The following is an 18837-nucleotide window of genomic DNA, read 5'->3' as shown; positions in this document are numbered from 1 at the left end:
TGTGTGTGTGTGTGTGTGTGTGTGTGTGTGTGTGTGTGTGTGTGTGTGTGTGTGTCAGAGAGAGCCTGCCGCTCTGATTGATTTCATTTCCATCTCGCTGACTAATTCCCAAAGGAACACACACACACACAGACACAGACACAGACACACACACACACATGCCCGCACGCCCTTATGCACACACACACACACACACACACACACACACACACACACACACACACACACACACACACACACACACACACACACACACACACACACACACACACACACACACACACACACACAAACACTGTCACCTCTGTCCCTTGATTTTAGAGGAGACATTTGGAATTGAATGGTGTTGGCCATCACTAAAATACATCAGTAGACTTTGACGAACTGAGACGGCAAAACAAAAAAATAAACATTCCATTCATCTGATATTGAATGAATGTCATTTTGGAACTGCATGAAGGAGTGACTACTTTTTTCATCTGGATACCTGTTGTACAGGATAGCTGCCCGATGGCTGGTACTCTCCAACTTGAACCCCCCACACGAGAAAACAAACTTAACAGTAAATGTTTCGGAGTTAACCCCTTAACGCAAAGCCTCTGTTAAAACCTGATTGTCACCAAAATGGTAATGACCAAGTCTTAAACGGTCACCTAAGACTTATTGCATTGTCACGGCAATGTTGTTATGATGTTGTTGAATGTTTTCGGCAAAGAGTGAATAGGCCTGTCAACGGGCCCATCTACAGTAAGAGGCCACTTCAACACATACAGAGCAGGACAAACTACAGGCTTGTTAAATGTGAGAGTGAAAGCCCATTGGGAAACTCCAACTCCCATTGTCATTGTGACACAACACTCCACAGCACACAAGTGAACACTGCAACTGCACACAAAAAAAATGCATTTATGCCTCACCCGTGCAAGGGGCAGCCCTCAATCGCACACCTAGGGAGCGGTGCAGCGGGATGGTACCATGCTCAGGGTACCTTAGTCATGGAGGAGAATGAGGGAGAGCACTGGTTGATTACTCTCCCACCAACCTGGCGGGTCGGGAGTCGAACTGGCAAACTTTGGGCTACAAGTCTGATGCCCTAACCGCTCACCCATGACTGCCCTTAAATAACTGTACACATGTTGAATTATGACTGTAACATGTATTGCACCGTGTACTACATCTAGCATATGATACAAATGGTGACCTTCTAAATCAACAAATAAACCTTTGGTCTCTCTCTGGGCAAGATGACTTATACGCTCTCTATACTCAAACTTGATCATTACACACTTGGAGAGTTGGACCAACTGAATTCGACGCTCAATTCGACACTCAAAGTGTTGAATTAACGACAACACTTAAAAAGCATAAAAGACTTAATAAATAATAAACTAATGATGAAAAAAACATTTAGGGGCCTACAAATGTTTGTAAATGAGCGGGAAATGTTATGTTAATGTTTTTATTTATCAAACATTTACAATTTTGTTGTAAATCAATTAAATAGTCTGTTATAAAGCTTGTAAAATCTTGAACATATTATTTGTAGATACTGTATCTTATAACGCATTCATTTTAAAAAGTAAAGTGTTGTTTATCATTAGTTAATTATTTACTAAGTCTTTACAATGCTTTTCATCATGCATCCATTATTATATAAGTGTTACTGAATTAACGATACAAAAATGTACTGTAGGACATCTATCAGGTGGCACAAATGCTGACCTCCTAAATGACAAAGAAACCCTTGGGCTCCCTCTGTCTCTGTCTCTGCGTCTGTGGGCATGGACATGGCACTCCACTTGGTCGCCATTAGTTTCCTAAGTGCACTTTCTTTCCCTGGCTGCACTTGGCGAATTGATTGAAACAAAATGTCACAATTATGCCCCGTAGCTCGCTCCCTTAATTATTCATCAATTACTGACTCCTTTTTCCTCTCCTCTTATTTTTTTCTCTCTTCCTTTCTTCTTCCCTCCTTTCTTTCTCTCCTTTCGCTCTCTTGTTCTCTCTCTCTCTCTCTTTTTTTTCTCTCTCTCTTTTGCTCTCTCTCTCTCTCTCTCTCTCTCTCTCTCTCTCTCTCTCTCTCTCTCTCTCTCTCTCTCTCAGGCTGATTTTTCATTCAGTTTGCAGAGATGTATGGTTCCCCTGCCGTTAACCAGTCCAAAGTCATTAGTTTCTGGGTTTGCAATTAAACCTGATGCATAATTCATCAGGGCCCCGGCTCTCCTCCTCTCCTCCCCTCCTCCCTCCTCTCCTCCCCTCCCCTCCTCTCTCCTCTTCTGTTCTCTTCTCCCCGCTCCACTCCACTCGGCAGACAGCTCTAGAAGCGAGAGAGAGAGAGAGAAAGAGAGAGAGAGAGAGAGACAGAGAAAGAGAGAGAGACAGTGAGGCCAGGTTGGGAAATTAATGTGGAGAAATGAAGTTTTCTCTCAGGTTGGATGGAACAGATGCCACTGGCCCCCGGAAACCGGAGGTGGAAACAATAGTGTGTGTGTGTGTGTGTGTGTGTGTGTGTGTGCGCGTGCGTGTGTGTGTGTGTGTGTGTGTGTGTGTGTGCGTGCGTGTGTGTGTGTGTGTGTGTGTGTGTGTGAGTGAGAGAGAGTGAGAGAGAGAGAGAGAGAGAGAGAGAGAGAGAGAGAGAGAGAGAGAGAGAGAGAGAGAGAGAGAGAGAGAAAGTGTGTGTGAGTCTTTGTAAGTGTGCATATACTGTGTGTGTGGGTGTGTGTGCAGTGGGCTGAAATGAGGTGCCAACGTGGTAGTGGCAGTGAGGGTGGCGGAGGTATCACAAACGAGGCGGGTGGCAGGCAAAGCCACACAGGTGGCAGGAATATATTGCTCGTCATAACCTGCTGCCAAGGCTGTGAGGGGCATGTGGAGAAAAAAAGAGGACAAAAAGCATGAATAAATCTAGGGATGGGTTCATTTAAGATGGAGATTGCTGTTTAAATGTAATCTTTAACAAACTGACAGACAGCTAACATATGGTGTTTTGTTGTGGTACGTTTTTTCTTGTGTTTGTGTCTCCATGGAGAAAAGAAACCTCTTCACTTATATACAACTAGGCAAGAGGGCTTTATACATGTATATGAGGTATATACAATGGCATGCTATGATTATAGCCAAAAGCCTTACTAATATATAAGGAAGACTTCTGAACTTCATTCCATGAGTCACACTGAGAGACAAATTCCTGATACAGTATTTGTCTGCTCAGCTAAACATCAGTGATATTATGCTGCCACCTGCTGGAAAACACATGTATCACCACATACATGAAAATTAGACGTATTCAGAATAAATTAAATATAACCATATACCTACAATTCATTCCTACTTTTGTAACAATTCATGACTCATTTGAACGAAGTGTTGGGTTAGCTGTTTTTTAAGTTATTTTTTAAGTGTGAAACATTTAATACAATTAATAATGATAATAATAATAATTCATGAATCTGTTGATATAGTGTTATTTTTTTTTTTAATAATGGCAGGCCATAAAGCACTTTTTAATAGTGTCCAACTCCAAAACATTATGTATACTAAAGAAGGAGTCAGACAACAGTAGCACAAGTAACACAGATTGTTAAAACACGTTATCAATAGAGTAGACTGCTCCTCATCTGCTTATCTCATCATGTTAAATAGATGTTTTCATCCTACTACTGAACTACTGAAGCAATCCCATAGTAGTCATGGCCTCCTTCATTGAAGCAGGTGTAGGAGCACAAGACAGCTCGGACAGGCACAGTTAACTTCCGCTTCATGCCCATCTCCTGCGAAAGCACAAATAATATTTATACTTTATTAGCCGTGAATGAATTACACCGAAACTACACAGTAAAAATGTAGAGTAAATTCAACACTTAGAGAGTACTCTGGAGTCAAACACAGTTTTGGAGGTGTTACATAGACTCTGTTAGTGTTGAATTAATGAGGAAATGTCTTACTGTGTAAATGTATATACGTGTAGTATTTTTCAAAAATTGTGTATTAATCATGATAGCCTATATTCATTTCACATCAAGTTGCAAGCGCTATAGCTTTGTATCCAACAAGAAAAATACACCCCAGCAGATAATGAGACACACAAGCCTTGTGTGCGCCTCATGACTTTACTTTTTAAAGGTTCTAATTTTTCATGAAGACGCACCAAGCAATACACGGTTCAAAGACAAAGTGCAACAAGACGGAATGGAACAGTGAACACTGAGGTGAAGTCTGGGGGGGAGACGCAGAGAGGCGCAGTTGAAAAGATACAAAATTGGGTACATCCTGATCCTTGTAACATTCTACTTGTCTTTTGCTGTAGAACGTGGTCTCCAATGTTTTGGCATTATCCTAACTTTAGTTACTCTTTTCATGTGACATTGCGTAGCTGCAAGCAAGCGAGCCATTTTAACATGGGGGAAAACTCTCAACTCGCACAGGTTCTCCATAGCAGACACTTGTATTGTGACAACACGGCGACCTATTAGTGAATACCTTCTTGAGGTCCAGGAAGTGCACACACTCTAGCCAGGTGGTGAGGAAGGGCTTGTGGCAGACGGCACAGCGGCCCACCTGGGACAGCATGTTGGCCAGCTCGGGGTAGAGGGGCAGCGAGCGGTTCACCGCCGACCACTTGTCAATCTTCTCCAGTAGAACCTGCCGCGCCGCCAGCTCCTGTGGAAACAATATGGGCAGGGACCAAGGTAATATTGTTATTAGGGTAATATTAGTTTAATAATAGCAATAGTAATAATATATATACTAATAATACTAACTAATAATTAATAATAAAAATAGTACCCGTAATAATAGTTTCCTTTCATAAGGCCCTGTGATGATACATCACTTGTTATGGGCCTAAACTCTTGTGGACTTTATGCCTTTTTAATTTCTCCCTATCTCTTCCTTCAACTCCTTCATTTCATTTTTTCTTTATCTTTATTTATTCATAATATCGTTTCTATTTTGTCTTGTTTCCTCTCTTACTTTTTTCTAGTTCTTTCTTGTTTCTTTTCATCTTTTCAACCTTGTTCCATTATTTTATTTTTTTTAACATTGTTGTTTATCTATTTGTTAAGTACTTTGAGCTGCATGCCTTGTATGAAATGGTGCTATACAAATACAGTTATTATTATTATTATTATTATTATTATTACAGGTATTATTATTATTATTATTATTATTATTACAGGTATTATTATTATTATTAATAATAATAATATTATTATTATTATTATGTGGGACGGTATGTAAGCTCCTGAATCCAGGTTGCCCATCACTGTTTAACTGTGTGAAAAAACAATGCTTACATTCAGCATTTGGGCAAGATAGTAAATACGGCCTGAAGAAGGCCAGTAGGCCGAAATGCTTAGGCAGTGTACAGTAGCCAAATACGGTACATACAGTAGCTTACAGTATTAAGACTGTAACCTTGAGTGCCTCAGATTTTCTCTACAATAGTCCCTACAACGATGAGCACCAAAAGGAAGAGGTGAACAAACTGAAGCACTCCAAATTCTTGTTTGTCTTCTGAATACATTCAATAGTGTTCAGACGCACCTTCAGTGTTAAAACCTCCATCTCCTGGTGGGACTTGAGCAGCTCTGGTTGAACGAAGAAGTTTCCCTCACACAGCAGTTCCTCCAGGCAGAGGTATCTTAACTGCAGAGTAAAGAACATTGACACTCAATGGGGATAAAGTCAAAGTTGCATGACACACTGAAAAGCATGACTCAGAAAAGCATTTGTGCTGAAAAGTTGACGTTGAGGTATTTACGTACAGCAGGGTATTATCAGAGAGTCTTTAAGTATATAGAGATATGCCAATGTAATAGGTTGCTATGGGCACCTAACATGACCAGGTTCCGGTCTGCCTAAAGGGGTGTGTCATAATACTCCTTGCATTGAATAGTACAGTCCTTAGGTGTGCCTAAAGGGGGATTTCCCCCCTCCCCCTTGCAATTGTAGGACCCGGAAACAATGGGCCAACGGAACCTCTCTCTCTCTACTCTCTCTGGTATTATTATTTGCAGTTCCTGGAGACAGGGGCGTGACCATAAATTCTGGGCCCTATGCACAACTATCTCCAATGCCCCCTTTCAATATATGAAGAGTTTTGCAGCAAAACGGTGTATATCCATTTTGGAACATTTTGGAAAACTGACATTTTTGTATTGGGCATTCCATTGCATTGCATTGCAAAATGCTTTTTATATAGGTAGTTCTCAAAATATTTGATGGCAAGAATTGACACAAAGATAATAGGACTTCTGAATAGTCATTTCCAATCATAAAATGCAAAAGTCAAAAATTGTGGATACACTGTTTTGCAAAAAAATCTCTTCATATCTACACGTCAGAGATGGGCAACTTGGATTCATTAGTTATAATCCAGTGCCACGTATTCAAAGTTTTACCTGTCCATTTCAAGCAGATCAGTGCCTGATTGAAAGATCACCTGGTTGACTTGGACAGGTTAAATATGTAAATTTGGAATACCGGTATGTGGCACTGGATTGCAAACTAATGAATCAAAGTTGCCTCTCACGGTATCAGTCTCTGTGTATCAATCCCCCCTCTCCATATACTAAATCCTTTGAGGCAGAGGTGGCCAAAGTAAAAGTAGAAGTATGTTTAAGCAACACCTTAAGACACATTTCTTCCTGGAGGCTTATTGCTGCTAGTTCCACAAGCACTTTCACTTACATGCATTCACACACACGCTCACACACTGACGCGCACACACACTCACACTTTCCAACACAACACTCTGTGAAGCGTCCTTGGGTGTTTTGAAAGGCGCTATATAAAACGAAAGTATCATTATTATTATTATTATTAAGTAAGAAAAAAACCTGCCATAGTTACACAGGTAACTTCCCTGAGTCACTGGTCTACAGTTACTACAGAGTGATGTACTTCTTCTGCAGAATAACTGGTGAAACCAAACCACTATATAATATCATGTGGTAGTGTTGTACTTACACCATAAGTCTACTTCGACTTTCACTTGGGCCACCTCTGCTTGGGGCCCTGGTGACCCAACCCTGCTCTACCCCCCTATTACCATGCCCTTGTCTAGAGCAGTGGTTCTTAAACCTTTCTTCTCAAAGCACCCCTTGACATGTGCCCAAGACAAGCCGCGCACCCCCAATCCAAACCTCTATATGTGTATAGGCTCTAAAAAATGAGTTAAGTGATTAATTACAATGATTTTTGCTTGAGACATTAATCAATACCTTAATGTCTTGACATGGGGACCAAAACATGTTTTAATTTGGTTTTGATTTGGCCTAATTATAATGTTCACTGGTCACAACCTCAACACAAACAAAATTCTGCGCACCCCCTGAAATCTCTGGTGCACCCCCAGGGGGTGCCCGCACCCCAGGTTAAGAACCACTGGTCTAGAGGAATGAGTTCCCCTCCTCATTGGCACTTGCCATGGATAAAGGTACTGCACAGCACCCTCATTCTTCCTACTGGTTCGTGATTTTAACCTGTACTCCTCCAATCACGAGCCTCTAACCGTTAGGCCACAGGTGCCCTATGCAAATATTTTTTTTGTCCAAGTGTGACACTTAACACCTTTCTTTCAATGTCAAAAACATCTTTCTCTTTCATGTGTTTTCAGTGCTATTGCAAGGATCAAATGGAAATTGCTTAGTAGGCCAATTTGATCATCTTGATACATTGAAGTTAGTCAGGACAGTGGGCATCTATGACCGGGCGGCAAAAAAATCGCTGGACTGTGCAGCAAGAGCGATGGGAGCGATAGAAGCGACAGAATATGACTAATAAAAGCAGAATGCAAGCATTCCCACGTTTCAATTGGCTGTCACCGAAAAGCTTATTTGCAAAATAATCGTTGAAGTCCAGCAATAAACTGTCGCTCAAGTTCAAGTCGCCAGCCACTCAATTCAAAGTCAATTTCTTCTTTCGCTGGAATTGCTCAAGTCGTATCTGGTCTGTTCTACTATACAAACAGATTTCCGTACAGTAGTCTATCACAATCTCCCTTATGACAACTAAGACAACTAAGAGTTATCAGTAGGCATACATATCTCCAAACTTTAAGTAAAAAAAGAAATAAAAAAGACTGTCCTTAGGTGGCAATGTGCACATACATCAGTAGGAAACATAGTTATGTGGTTCCCGCCAACATCCAGTATTTTCAGTTTGTGGCAGCCGCTTATTCCCTGGATGAAGAAAAAAATCACACATCACTCAAACATCGCCCCCAAGATTAAATACCCAATGTAATTTTGTCAATCATGCAGTGACTAAGTATCAAATACAATACATGTGGGAAACAAGGATTTACACCTACCACAATATCTACCTGGATCTACTATTGCATAAACAGCTGGGTTAACTCAGTTTCTCTCAGAGTTAGAAAATAAATATAGCTGGTTGGCTGATTAACAGAACTAATTAACTGATTAACTTTGAACCCCAAACTTACAGTATGTGTTAGTAGTAGAGAAGTAGAGGAAAGGATGTCACAGATTACGGCTAATATGACCAATTGCAAAAATAGCTCCTTGAATACAGTATATCTCCTCAACACTCATTGAAGACTTGTCACTTTGACATCTCTTGGCCTTGAGCTTTCATTGAGCATGAAAATCTATAGTGATAAATGTATACATTTTAATGATATTGTCAGTAATCCGCAGTCTGCAGTCCTCATACCTCAGGCAGGTCATACAGGTCGTTTCTGGCCAAGTAGAGCTTCTTGAGGTTGAACAGGCTGCCCAGAAGTGCTGGTAAGCTGGTAACTCTGTTGCTGGTCAGGTTGAGTTCAGTGAGGCTGACACAGCAGCAGAGTTCATCAGGAACAAACTCCAGCTCATTACCCACCATGCTCAGCACCTCCAGCTTCTGCAGGCTGCAAAAACGACAGGCCAGGTTCCCATGAACTAACACATCATCTGTACTGTACACAGTAACAAAAAAACAGTGTTAACTCAACACTTAGAGACTACTGTGAGACCAAATACAATCTAGATATGTGTGTCTGAACAGGGACTCTGCAGCTTCATTAGGGAGCCCTCTGGTGGTGTTGAGAAGGAGACAGCTGAGGATGGGGGCGCTCAGTTGCAAAGACATTAGTCTGATTTATTTTTTAAATGCTGAGGGGGGCGTTGGTAGACTTATGATGAGGTCAAGGGGGCATTTGTTCAAAATAGAAGGATTATTTATGATGCGAAATTGATTCTCTAAGTGTTGAATTAACAAAAAAAAATCTACTTTGCCCTGTTGATAGTTGTGGCTGTTGACAAGTTTCTGGGGAATTCTGCCGGAGATACAAGCTACACTGCCACAAACCAGCTAACAACCACCAGATGTCAGAACCAACAGTGATTGCGGTCAGTCAGTCAGAAAAAAGTGGAAGTTAATGTCACAATAACGTTCAATTAGTTCTGAGACTGACCAATCATTGTCGTTCTCACATCTGGGTAACCAGCTGTTGTGGGGTAACCAGACAGTTGTTACAGCGCCAATACATAGGTTTCCCATCACAAACATTTGCGATGTGAAGAGGGGCAAGATGCTCGGCAGCCAACCATATGAGCTCATTTTTTTGAGTGACAGCAGTTTCCAACAATCAGAGGTTGAACAGTGTGCGGCCAGGGGTGCACAGACAGGGATTGTTTACAAACGGGAAACCCATGTATAGTGCTGCAACACAGTTGTGCCACATTTCAGTTTGTTTCTGAACATCTTTGACTCCGGAAACATAATAAGATAAAAGGTGTGAGACTTGACCCACCTTTTAATCTGTGGAGGTATGACTTTGATTTGGTTGTGGTTAACGTTGAGCAGTGTGAGGTTTGGCAGTGCTTCTGTAAAGAACAGTTGATGGTCCATGCAATTAATGAGTTATAAAATGCACAGTGTGGCAATGTAAATGTGACTAGATTTCCAGGAACCAGGGATTTTATCAGATATTCCACACTAGACAAACATCTTCTACCAACTATGCTCGCTTGGAAAGACTACATCCATGAAGTGGTGTAATGAATGTCAAAAAATGTCAAACAAAAGATAAAGACTATCCACACCAAATCAAAAAGTAATGAGTGACCATAACACAAATAAGTTATATGGCAGAAATACATGCAATATACTGTATTTTACATTCCTTCCCTCAGATAGATGTCACACAAATTTACTAATTTGATGCTCAAACTCCTTATTGATACCTTAGAGCTGTGGTGGACGTTTGCCTGTCTCTAAGAAATAATATAAGTTACGCTGAGTGACGTACAGTATGTTGCTGAATATTTCTTTCCCTCATATTCTAATGAAATTTAGATGAATACAGTACCGTATGGACTTGGAAAATCTCAAACCTGTGTACTGTATGTAACCATTTTAAGACTGTTGGCTGACAGTATTCTGCCCTCCAAAGGGAAAGTGCAGTAACTACATATTTTGTCAAAATTGAAAATGGTCTTCATTTTAGCTTCTTTATCTTCTGACAAAGCCTTATTGTCCAATTGTGCCCCATTTCAGAAATATTGCTATGTAACATTTGCAGAAACTGCTATTTCAAACCATTTCAAGCCTGGCGACGCCATCCTATGTACTCCGCCCAAAGATTTTGGCTCAGTCGACTTTCGACCAGGCTAGGCTTTGAAGGCTTTTTCCTCAGTTTCAATGTTGGCATAGTTACTGCACTTTGCCTTTTTTAGGGCATTATTGCTTTCTTTGTCTTTAAAAGTTGCCATTCTTGTGAAAGATTACTCAACGGGCCGAACAAGCTATGCTGGGATGGATCGTGATTCCATTGGCCCCTGGGCCAGACAACAACAAAGGCCCCTCTCCATGGGTGCTACTAGTGTACAAAATGATTCAGGTTTTAGGCCAGATTTGACAGTATATGTTGTTGACAGTGTTGGGGGTAGTCCTCTGAGAACATTTTGAAAATATTAAAAGCGAAATTAAAAGTGTGATTCTGTAATATGTGACGGAGGTCATCTTGCACCTGATCATCCCCCTCGGGAGTGGACGCGAACCTGCAACCTCGTCAACTACAATGGTTCGGAAATGGGAGGCAAAGTATGATACCGCTGGATTAAAGGTCCAGTCCCCCAGCCCAACGGCATCGACACTGTATGAGGCTTTGGGAGGGAGGTTTATTAACATTCCACACCAACTCTGCTAGTGAGCCTCCGTTAAAGATGAGAATAGAAATAGAGGAGCTTGGACTTCAGGGCCCCCTTGACTCCTGGGTCCCTGGGCTTGGGCCCAGTAGGCCTGTGCCGTAATCTGTAATATGGACCACGGGCTTGAGTTTGAGTCTGGTTTAAAACATTGTCCGAAAGAAGTGCCAGATGGCAAGCAATTCTGCCGAATATGTTACACAACTGTGTAACTGTGTCAATGCAAAGCACTGAGTCAACTTAGCTGTGTTGTGTAATTTATGATCGGTTGTATTCCAGTACATTGTAATGAAATGGATTTAGATCAATACAATAACCTACTGTAATCTCAAACCCTTATTGTAAAGGTTCTGCAGACCAGATGAAACTGCTTTGTGGCCGCATGTGGCCCCCAGGCCTCATTTTACCCTCCTCTGCCTTAGAGTAACAGCAATGAGTTGTAAAGGGAAATTCATGATCATAAAACTTTAAATAAATTAGTTCAAGATTGACCAACACTCATGAATAAAAATGTAGGCTATATAACAAAATAGTATTTGGGAATGGTGAAATGTAACGTTTATTTTTTTGCTTTACAACCAGCAAATGAGATTAATTCGGTGGAATGAGGCCTAATCATGCATCATTATCACCATCACCATCATCATCATCATCATCACCACCACCTGTAAATGGGAAAACACTTTTTTAAATGATAGTAGCCTACTGTAAAATATGTGTTTTCTCCCCCACCTGAATCTAGGCAGCTGGAGAGATCTGTTCTCACCTAATATGTCTTCTGGCAGGGTTTTCAGCTTATTCCCGTACAAATACAGCTTTTTCAGTGCAGGCAGATGCTTCAGAACAACAGGAATGTCCAGGAAATTATTATTTCCGAGATTTAGCTCCGCCAACTGTAAGAGAACAGCATTCCTTAGTCTACATTCACGTTCACTCTATTGAAATTGCATTTGATATTGTCAAAATCAAAATCCACTTAAACTTGAGCAAAGTCTGTCTATCGGGCTACACTTTCCCAGTGTCTCACCTGTTGTAGTGCCTGGAGTTCTATCGGTAAATCAAACAGAAGGTTGTTGTTTAAGTGCAGTGATGAAATGCAGATTAACCGTGTAACACATCTCGGCAACTCTTCTATTTTCTTCGCACTTAAACTGAAAGATCGGGCGTTTGCTCTCAAAGCCCCCATTATTAAATTATTCGCCATTTCTTCATTGGGCTCGTTCCCATAGAAACCGGACGCTAAACAGTGCGTAAACGGTGCGTAATGGCTGAGGCTCTTTGGGGAGACTAAAAGAGGTCGCGATTGCTTTAACTTCGGGGCGCGTCGGAGCGTCCTGTAGGCTACTGCATGTCTCCGAGTGGTTTTTTTTCTACTGTATCTGACAATAAAACGTAGTATGGATTACCCCTGAACAGGTTATATATGCGTTTTTTGAGTGTCAAAAAAGCAGCTAGAACTCTAGTCATTTAGAACACTGCACTGCAATGCACAACACTGCATATGGTGAGTCAAAGTGTTTGGAGCATTTGGGCAAGTCACCATAGGCTATGGTTTAGCCAAGTTTAGCTACAACACATCAATATATTTGCATCAGATTGCAGAGTATTCATGCTCAATCCCTTTTCTGGGCCAAGAAGGGATTTAAAAGGGAACTTGATTTTATTGTTCATTGAATAACATCATTACTCAGGGTTTTTAACTCCAGCAACTGTATGTTTAAAAAAAGATGTTTGAAAGATGTTGAGTTCATGAAGACATTTTTATTGAGCCAAACAAACACTTCTGTATACTTTTTGTGCAACCGAGTCATCCATAGGTGTATGTCAGACAAGTTAAGCATACCTTTAAGCCTAATACCGTTTATGAAATGTGCATCACAAGTATCCAAGTCCCACATTTGCTGGTTAAAAAAATGACACAGCTCACTGAGTTCATTCAAGCACTCAGTTAGTGCCTCCTTTGATGAGAACATGATTTCAATGTACTCTAGCAGAGGGAGACATCAAGCCAACATACATTTACACTGCCAAGACATAGAGCGCAAGTGCTCTGAAGAGCAGCTTGAAGACATGAAGTACTTTCTCATCCGCTGCCGTGTTGGGTGAGAAGTCTCCTTTGAGAATCTTTCTTTTTGTTCTTTGTTTGTTTGTTTGTTTCTGGGTGGATCTTCTTCTCCATCCACACCCAGCGTGTGAATTTCCTCTATTTTGTAGCGGGTCAAGCAACTGAAGACCCAGCAGTGAAAAGGTCAATGACGTCTATCCATCCATTCATCCATCCCATGCTCCTTCAGCCTTCTTCCTCGTTCGCAGCTTCCACCAGAGGCTCCACTGAGTTGTAGTGTTCTCCCAGCCCAAACGCATGTCTCATATAGCTGAAACAGAGATAAAAAGTCTTGTTGAACATTTAAAAAGTTCAAATACTTTGAAACGCACATGTTGAAAGTCACAAGTCATTTCATTTGTGTACACAATTACAGGTACCAACCAATCACCATAAAGCTATCACACATCATCTGTCTTTTTAGAAAGGAACTGAATGTGTTCAGTGGCAACAGTGATGTTTTACTGCAACTTGTAAAGTACTGTCATCATAACTTCAGCGTCACTGTGATCCATCTTTGGCCCACTGTAACCATCACTAGGGTTGTGTGTGGGTGCCCTCTGATACTGTTCTCAGGCCGACCATAATGGTGCCAGTGCCCGCACCAGTTACATTCGACACTGCTTACCTGTGAACCACCTGCGTTAGTACCGGACTCTGAACTATTCTGCGTGTGACTGTCACCCAGATGAACCTGCTGACGTCCACGTTGTAGTCACGCTTTATGAAGGAAAAAAAAGTGTTTTTTGGTTGGTTCGCATTGCGAACCAACTGTCCGGTTCGCGAATGCTAAGATCTGTGGCGGGAACACGCTGGCCGATTCACAATTAGGTGTGAGAACGGGCAACGGCACGGTTCTGAATGTACCATGACTGGCACGGCAATGACCCGGTTTCTCTGGTGTAGCGGTCAGAGTCTGTAGGACCTGGTTTGAGGGGAACCTACTACTCCCCTTTCCTACAAACGGTATCAGAAATGGGAGGGCTTGTCATGAGGCCATCGGAGGCGCGAGCCATACAAGGGATCCCAGGATGGATTGTGGGGCATCCTGGATGGGGAAAGTATGGTGTATTGGTCAACTTCCAGAAGGGAAAGGCAGTATGACGTAGTGACTATCACCAGGGTTTCTGGTGTGCTCTGACTGTTACACCAATGAGCCTGGCTCAGCGGTCAGAAGTCCAGTTTGGTAGCTCAGTAGGCCTGGCTTGGAGTGCAAGTCAGGCAACGTGCCATCTTTACTATTTTTTCCACTTCAGAGAAATAATACTCATGATATTTGACATGAATCTTTTTCAAGGTGCTTACACAAGGGTGATTGGTGGCTGCTTGTATTCTTCTCCGATGGTTAGGAGCGGGGTATCAGCTTGGACGACCTCTATGGGCAACTTCAGAGCCTCCGTCAGGGCCCGCAGCTGGGAAACAAACACAAGACAGGATAAATGGAAATCACTAGCAGATTTGAGTGTCAGACCCAAATTCACAGAGAATTTCCAAACCAAAATCCGGGATGATTTCACAGGCCAAATACAATATTAATTTAGAAAAACCACTGAAAATATTTCAGCTACACTGCAGGCAAATAACACAAACACTCAATCAAATCATATACTGTACAATATATTTGCATGTACACTACAGTAGTCTGGGCCCACTCATACCAGTTGTTCTTGTGATGCACAAAATTTTCAAATCACGCTGCATCTAAAATCCAAACTTCAAGTCATGTTTCTATACATTAAAGCAGTATGTGGGCCAGCTACAATACACATTTGAAAAGTAAGTCACAGGCAAAATAAAATGACACCGCACAACGGATTTGAACCTGAGGCCTGAGTTTGCCCACCCCAGATGAGATATCGTCATCTGACCAAACTCCTCCCTCACCTCGAGTTGTCCTCCCCATGCCGCAGTTCTCTCCACATCGTTGCAGTACGCCTCAAACTCATCTAGGAGTTGACCAAAATAAACAAATATCAACAACCATGCACTATTGTATTTGCTATGCGCTAATTGCTACGCACTTAAATGTGTGTGTTACTTTGTCTGCTCTATGCACAACTCTGCCACTTCTCCCTTGTAGAGGCCCATGTCTCACACAAAATGCTGCTGCATTGATGGGCTCTAAGAGGGGACTTAAGAGGTCTGTACCCCTCCAAGATATCACCCAACAGTATAGTACAGTAGATAGATATTGGCATCATCTATCTAGAAATGACTACAAATCCTCCATCTAGAACAGGGGTGTCAAACTCAATTTGGTTCAGGGGCCACATGCAGCCAATTTGATCTCAAGTGGGATGGACCAGTAACATTATTGTGAACTATCCCAAAGTTCTGCTTCATGATGGAATGGCATGCTAGTCAGTGGTCTGAGGATGGATGTCAGTGGGAAGATCAGGAACAATGACTGATAACGGCAAGCAAAAAACGCAAATTCATGTCCAAGTATGGAAAACCTGATATCTGATACCTGAAACCTGCAGCAATTTTGTAATGGGCTAGCCTAGAAGATTTACTTCTCCTTTTAAGCAAATTGTATTTTCTTTCTCTCTACATGTCTGGGGTCAGATTAAACCATCTGGCGGTCCGCATCCGGCCCCCAGGCCTCATGTTTGACACCCCTGATCTAGAACATCCATGTCCCCCACGGATATCAAATTTCATAACAAAATTACATAGACAGTGTCATAATTCATTACTCCAAACCAAGAGGAATATTGATCAGATTTAAAAACTCTACCTGACACAGCAAACCAAGTAATTAGTCCAGTATCTACCTACATTTCTCCATTGACATTGTTCCCCCCCCCCCCTTTGGGTGAACCAATGTTAATAGCTCACCTGCCGAGAACATGTCCCCAGTGTTGGTGTTAGTCAGAAACGGCAGGAAGTCGTCGGCATGCGAACGCATGTATTCGGCCGTCCTGCCACGCAGCTTGCTCAGGCCCACGGCCTGTCCCCTCACGCCCAGCTGGTGGTCTATGGCCTGGTACATGCAGTGTCCGTCGGACTGGATCTCGCGGATCTGGAGCTGCCGCTCGGCCAGCTTCTGGCGCAGCTGGAGGCCCTCCAGGTGACGCGAGCCCTGAAGGTTCTCCACCTCCGCCTCGGCGATGCGCGCCTCCCGGTCCCGCTCCATGGCCGCCTTCTTGTCCTGGGAGAGGGGAAGAGAGAGAGGGAGAAGAGAGGAGGTACACAAAACAGAGTGGCTGTTATTAATTGAAAGCACAATCTGTTATATAATATACAGCATGTTATTGGAAATATGTAATTTGTTGTTGTTTAATAACTAAGTAGGCCTAACAGTGAAGGTGAAAAGCAAGTCATGTTACAGCTACAGTAGACCTACATGTCTGCCTTCTTGTTCTAATCTAGGAGAAAGGAGGGGACCAGTGCCTTTATGAGAAAGACTTTCTACTTTCCATTTTTTGTTGTCACTATTAAACTTCCAATCCTCACCCTCCTTTTCTGGGCTTTTGATGTACGACTCTGTTTGTTTTCCTTTTGCTCTTCGTCGTCGATGCCAACTGATTCAATTCCGTTAACGACTTCTTCCACCTGCAAAGCACAACAGAGAAGACAAGTTGAATTGTCCATCAGTATTGAGCACATTGGACAGCAACAAACAACTGACAGCTACTTAAAACACAACTTAAAGTCCCTTACATGAGAATCTAAAACACTCAAACCAACCTTTGCTGTGACGGTGCTGCTGGAGAGCCCACGGAGCTCCTCTTCGTGTTTTTGATCCAGCTCTGCTTCCAGCTTGGCGATGTCTTCTGTCAGCTGTTTCCTGCGCTTCTTGTCATTCTTGGGAACTGCATTTTTCATGCTTTGAATCTTGGCTGCAAAGATTACATGCATGTGTGAGTTCTAACCAGGACAGGTAGATGTTGATGTGTTAAGTATGTCTATAAAGCAGGTACAGATGACACGCATGCGTGTGGCCTTTGAAAAGAACAACTCCTATTTGACCAGTTAATAAATCAACAAGGAGAAGTATCGACGTCCACAGCCCAAGCATAAACCATGAGGATAGAACTATGATTATCCGTCCATTCATAATAACCTAAATAAACGCAATTCGGTAAAGATCAATATTTCGATTGCGATGCTGACAAAACATGACATACGTTATTAGTTGTCTACTGGGCGATAAGTTAATCAGCAGCACACTGAAGTATAGTACAATCAGTTTTGTACCTTGCAAGTCTTTCTTTTCCTTGCGATGCTGTTTTGACAGAAGCTCCTCTGGGCTTTCTGCTTCTTCCATTGCACTGGTATAAATACGATTTAAGATGTGCTGATAAAATCAAAAGTGAAAACACAATCCCTTTTAAAATACTCAAAAATCACACCACATTTGACTTAGCTGTGAAACATTGCATTGGCTTCGCATGCTGCTAACATTAGCCTTCAACACGGCACATCCGGTTGTGTGACGAAATAGACAACGAATATGTTCATTGGTTGCTGGGACTCAAGGAAGGACCAATGATCTGTTGATATATGGTTGGTTGTCATCTAGATCAGTGTTTCCCAACCTTTTTTGTATTGTGTACCCCTTAAGCCTGTTTGTTGTGCCATGAGTACCCCGTAAATCATATTCTATATAGCTTTCTCTATTTCAATGTAACTAAGCTCCATACATTTGTTAAAATTGCATCTTTCCAAGTACCCCCTGCAGTGTGCTCGCGTACCCCTAGTGGTACACGTACCCCTGGTTGGGAAACACTGCTCTAGACAACCTGTAATTCTGCAGTTACCTGCTAAATATGTTGTTATTACATTTTTCCGCGTACCCCCTGAGGTGTGCTCGCGTACCCCCAGTGGTACACGTACCCCTGGTTGGGAAACACTGATCTAGCTATATCCAGCCACAGTCATACATGTTTCACATCTAGACCAGATAAAGCATGATCAGCTTATATAATAATAATAATAATAATAACAACAATAATAATAATAATAATAATAATAATAATAATATATAGAAAAAATAAATAAATCTAGACGAGGGTAATGAAATGCCTCTTCCTCTGTGCTATAATAATGCCATTATTGCTTTACAAGGCTACTGGGCTGGCTTCTAATAGCAATAATAATAGCTTTTGCTTATGCAACAACTGTTAAAAAAAAAAAAAAAAAAAAAAAAAACTGATGGAAAAATAATCCACATTATTCAAACAAGAAATGTTTTAGCTTGTTGCTCCATAGAAATGTTGCTCTGAGAATATGCCATGCACCCATTTTATGCGTTCTATATGCACCCCACTCTACATCAGGCAAGTGCATAGGTTTAGTTTTTTTTTGCATATGTCAGCATGATTGAGGGTGCAGCTTGCCCTAGGCTGTACCCATAGCCCACTTTTCTCCGCTGTATGAAAATTCACCTCTTTCCGTTTTAATGTTGGTAACATGTGCATTATTAATGTAAAACAGAAGCGAACAAAATGTTCACTAAATGTCATACTGTACAGTTTAAGCTTCAGTCTAAAGCTTAAACACCGTTGATAATGTATTATGACATTACAGACACATCAGATGGGATGCCTTCAGAGGCACATCTTGTCATAG

The 18837-nt window shown here is 41.7% G+C and overlaps 2 protein-coding genes across 2 annotated transcripts; both read right to left on the bottom strand.

The window, feature by feature from the left end:
- Positions 1 to 3371: 3371 nt before the first annotated feature.
- On the bottom strand, positions 3372 to 12586 carry lrrc69 (leucine rich repeat containing 69). Its single transcript, XM_063184745.1, has 8 exons — positions 12184 to 12586; positions 11923 to 12049; positions 9761 to 9833; positions 8680 to 8875; positions 8112 to 8183; positions 5545 to 5646; positions 4480 to 4659; positions 3372 to 3770 (listed from the first exon to the last, which is right to left on the bottom strand). Exons 1-8 carry the CDS (start codon positions 12358 to 12360, stop codon positions 3657 to 3659), a joined length of 1041 nt encoding a protein of 346 aa, XP_063040815.1. The 5' UTR covers positions 12361 to 12586; the 3' UTR covers positions 3372 to 3656.
- Positions 12587 to 12897: 311 nt separating this feature from the next.
- Positions 12898 to 17728, bottom strand: otud6b (OTU deubiquitinase 6B). Its single transcript, XM_063184744.1, has 7 exons — positions 17464 to 17728; positions 16954 to 17105; positions 16720 to 16818; positions 16102 to 16414; positions 15145 to 15206; positions 14566 to 14672; positions 12898 to 13531 (listed from the first exon to the last, which is right to left on the bottom strand). The coding sequence occupies exons 1-7, from the start codon at positions 17531 to 17533 to the stop codon at positions 13447 to 13449; spliced, it is 888 nt and encodes a 295-aa protein (XP_063040814.1). The 5' UTR covers positions 17534 to 17728; the 3' UTR covers positions 12898 to 13446.
- Positions 17729 to 18837: the final 1109 nt, after the last annotated feature.

Source organism: Engraulis encrasicolus, chromosome 20, assembly GCF_034702125.1.
Source record: "Engraulis encrasicolus isolate BLACKSEA-1 chromosome 20, IST_EnEncr_1.0, whole genome shotgun sequence".
NCBI classification, from domain to species: Eukaryota; Metazoa; Chordata; class Actinopteri; order Clupeiformes; family Engraulidae; genus Engraulis; species Engraulis encrasicolus.
The sequence above is the reverse complement of the archived record's forward strand: the minus strand, read 5'-3'. Positions and strand labels throughout refer to the sequence as shown.

Excerpts from the sequence above, each read along its gene's own strand:
- lrrc69 (XM_063184745.1), bottom strand. The coding sequence starts at position 12,360 with ATGGCGAATAATTTAATAATGGGGGCTTTGAGAGCAAACGCCCGATCT. Across the intron at positions 9,834-11,922 it reads CCTGCCAGAAGACATATTAG|AAGCACTGCCAAACCTCACA; the intron begins GTGAGAACAGAT and ends TGTTCTTTACAG. Across the intron at positions 3,771-4,479 it reads ACTTCCTGGACCTCAAGAAG|GAGATGGGCATGAAGCGGAA; the intron begins GTATTCACTAAT and ends GTGCTTTCGCAG.
- otud6b (XM_063184744.1), bottom strand. The coding sequence starts at position 17,533 with ATGGAAGAAGCAGAAAGCCCAGAGGAGCTTCTGTCAAAACAGCATCGC. Across the intron at positions 17,106-17,463 it reads GGAAAAGAAAGACTTGCAAG|CCAAGATTCAAAGCATGAAA; the intron begins GTACAAAACTGA and ends TAATCTTTGCAG. Across the intron at positions 15,207-16,101 it reads TGGGGACATGTTCTCGGCAG|ATGAGTTTGAGGCGTACTGC; the intron begins GTGAGCTATTAA and ends GTCAACTCCTAG.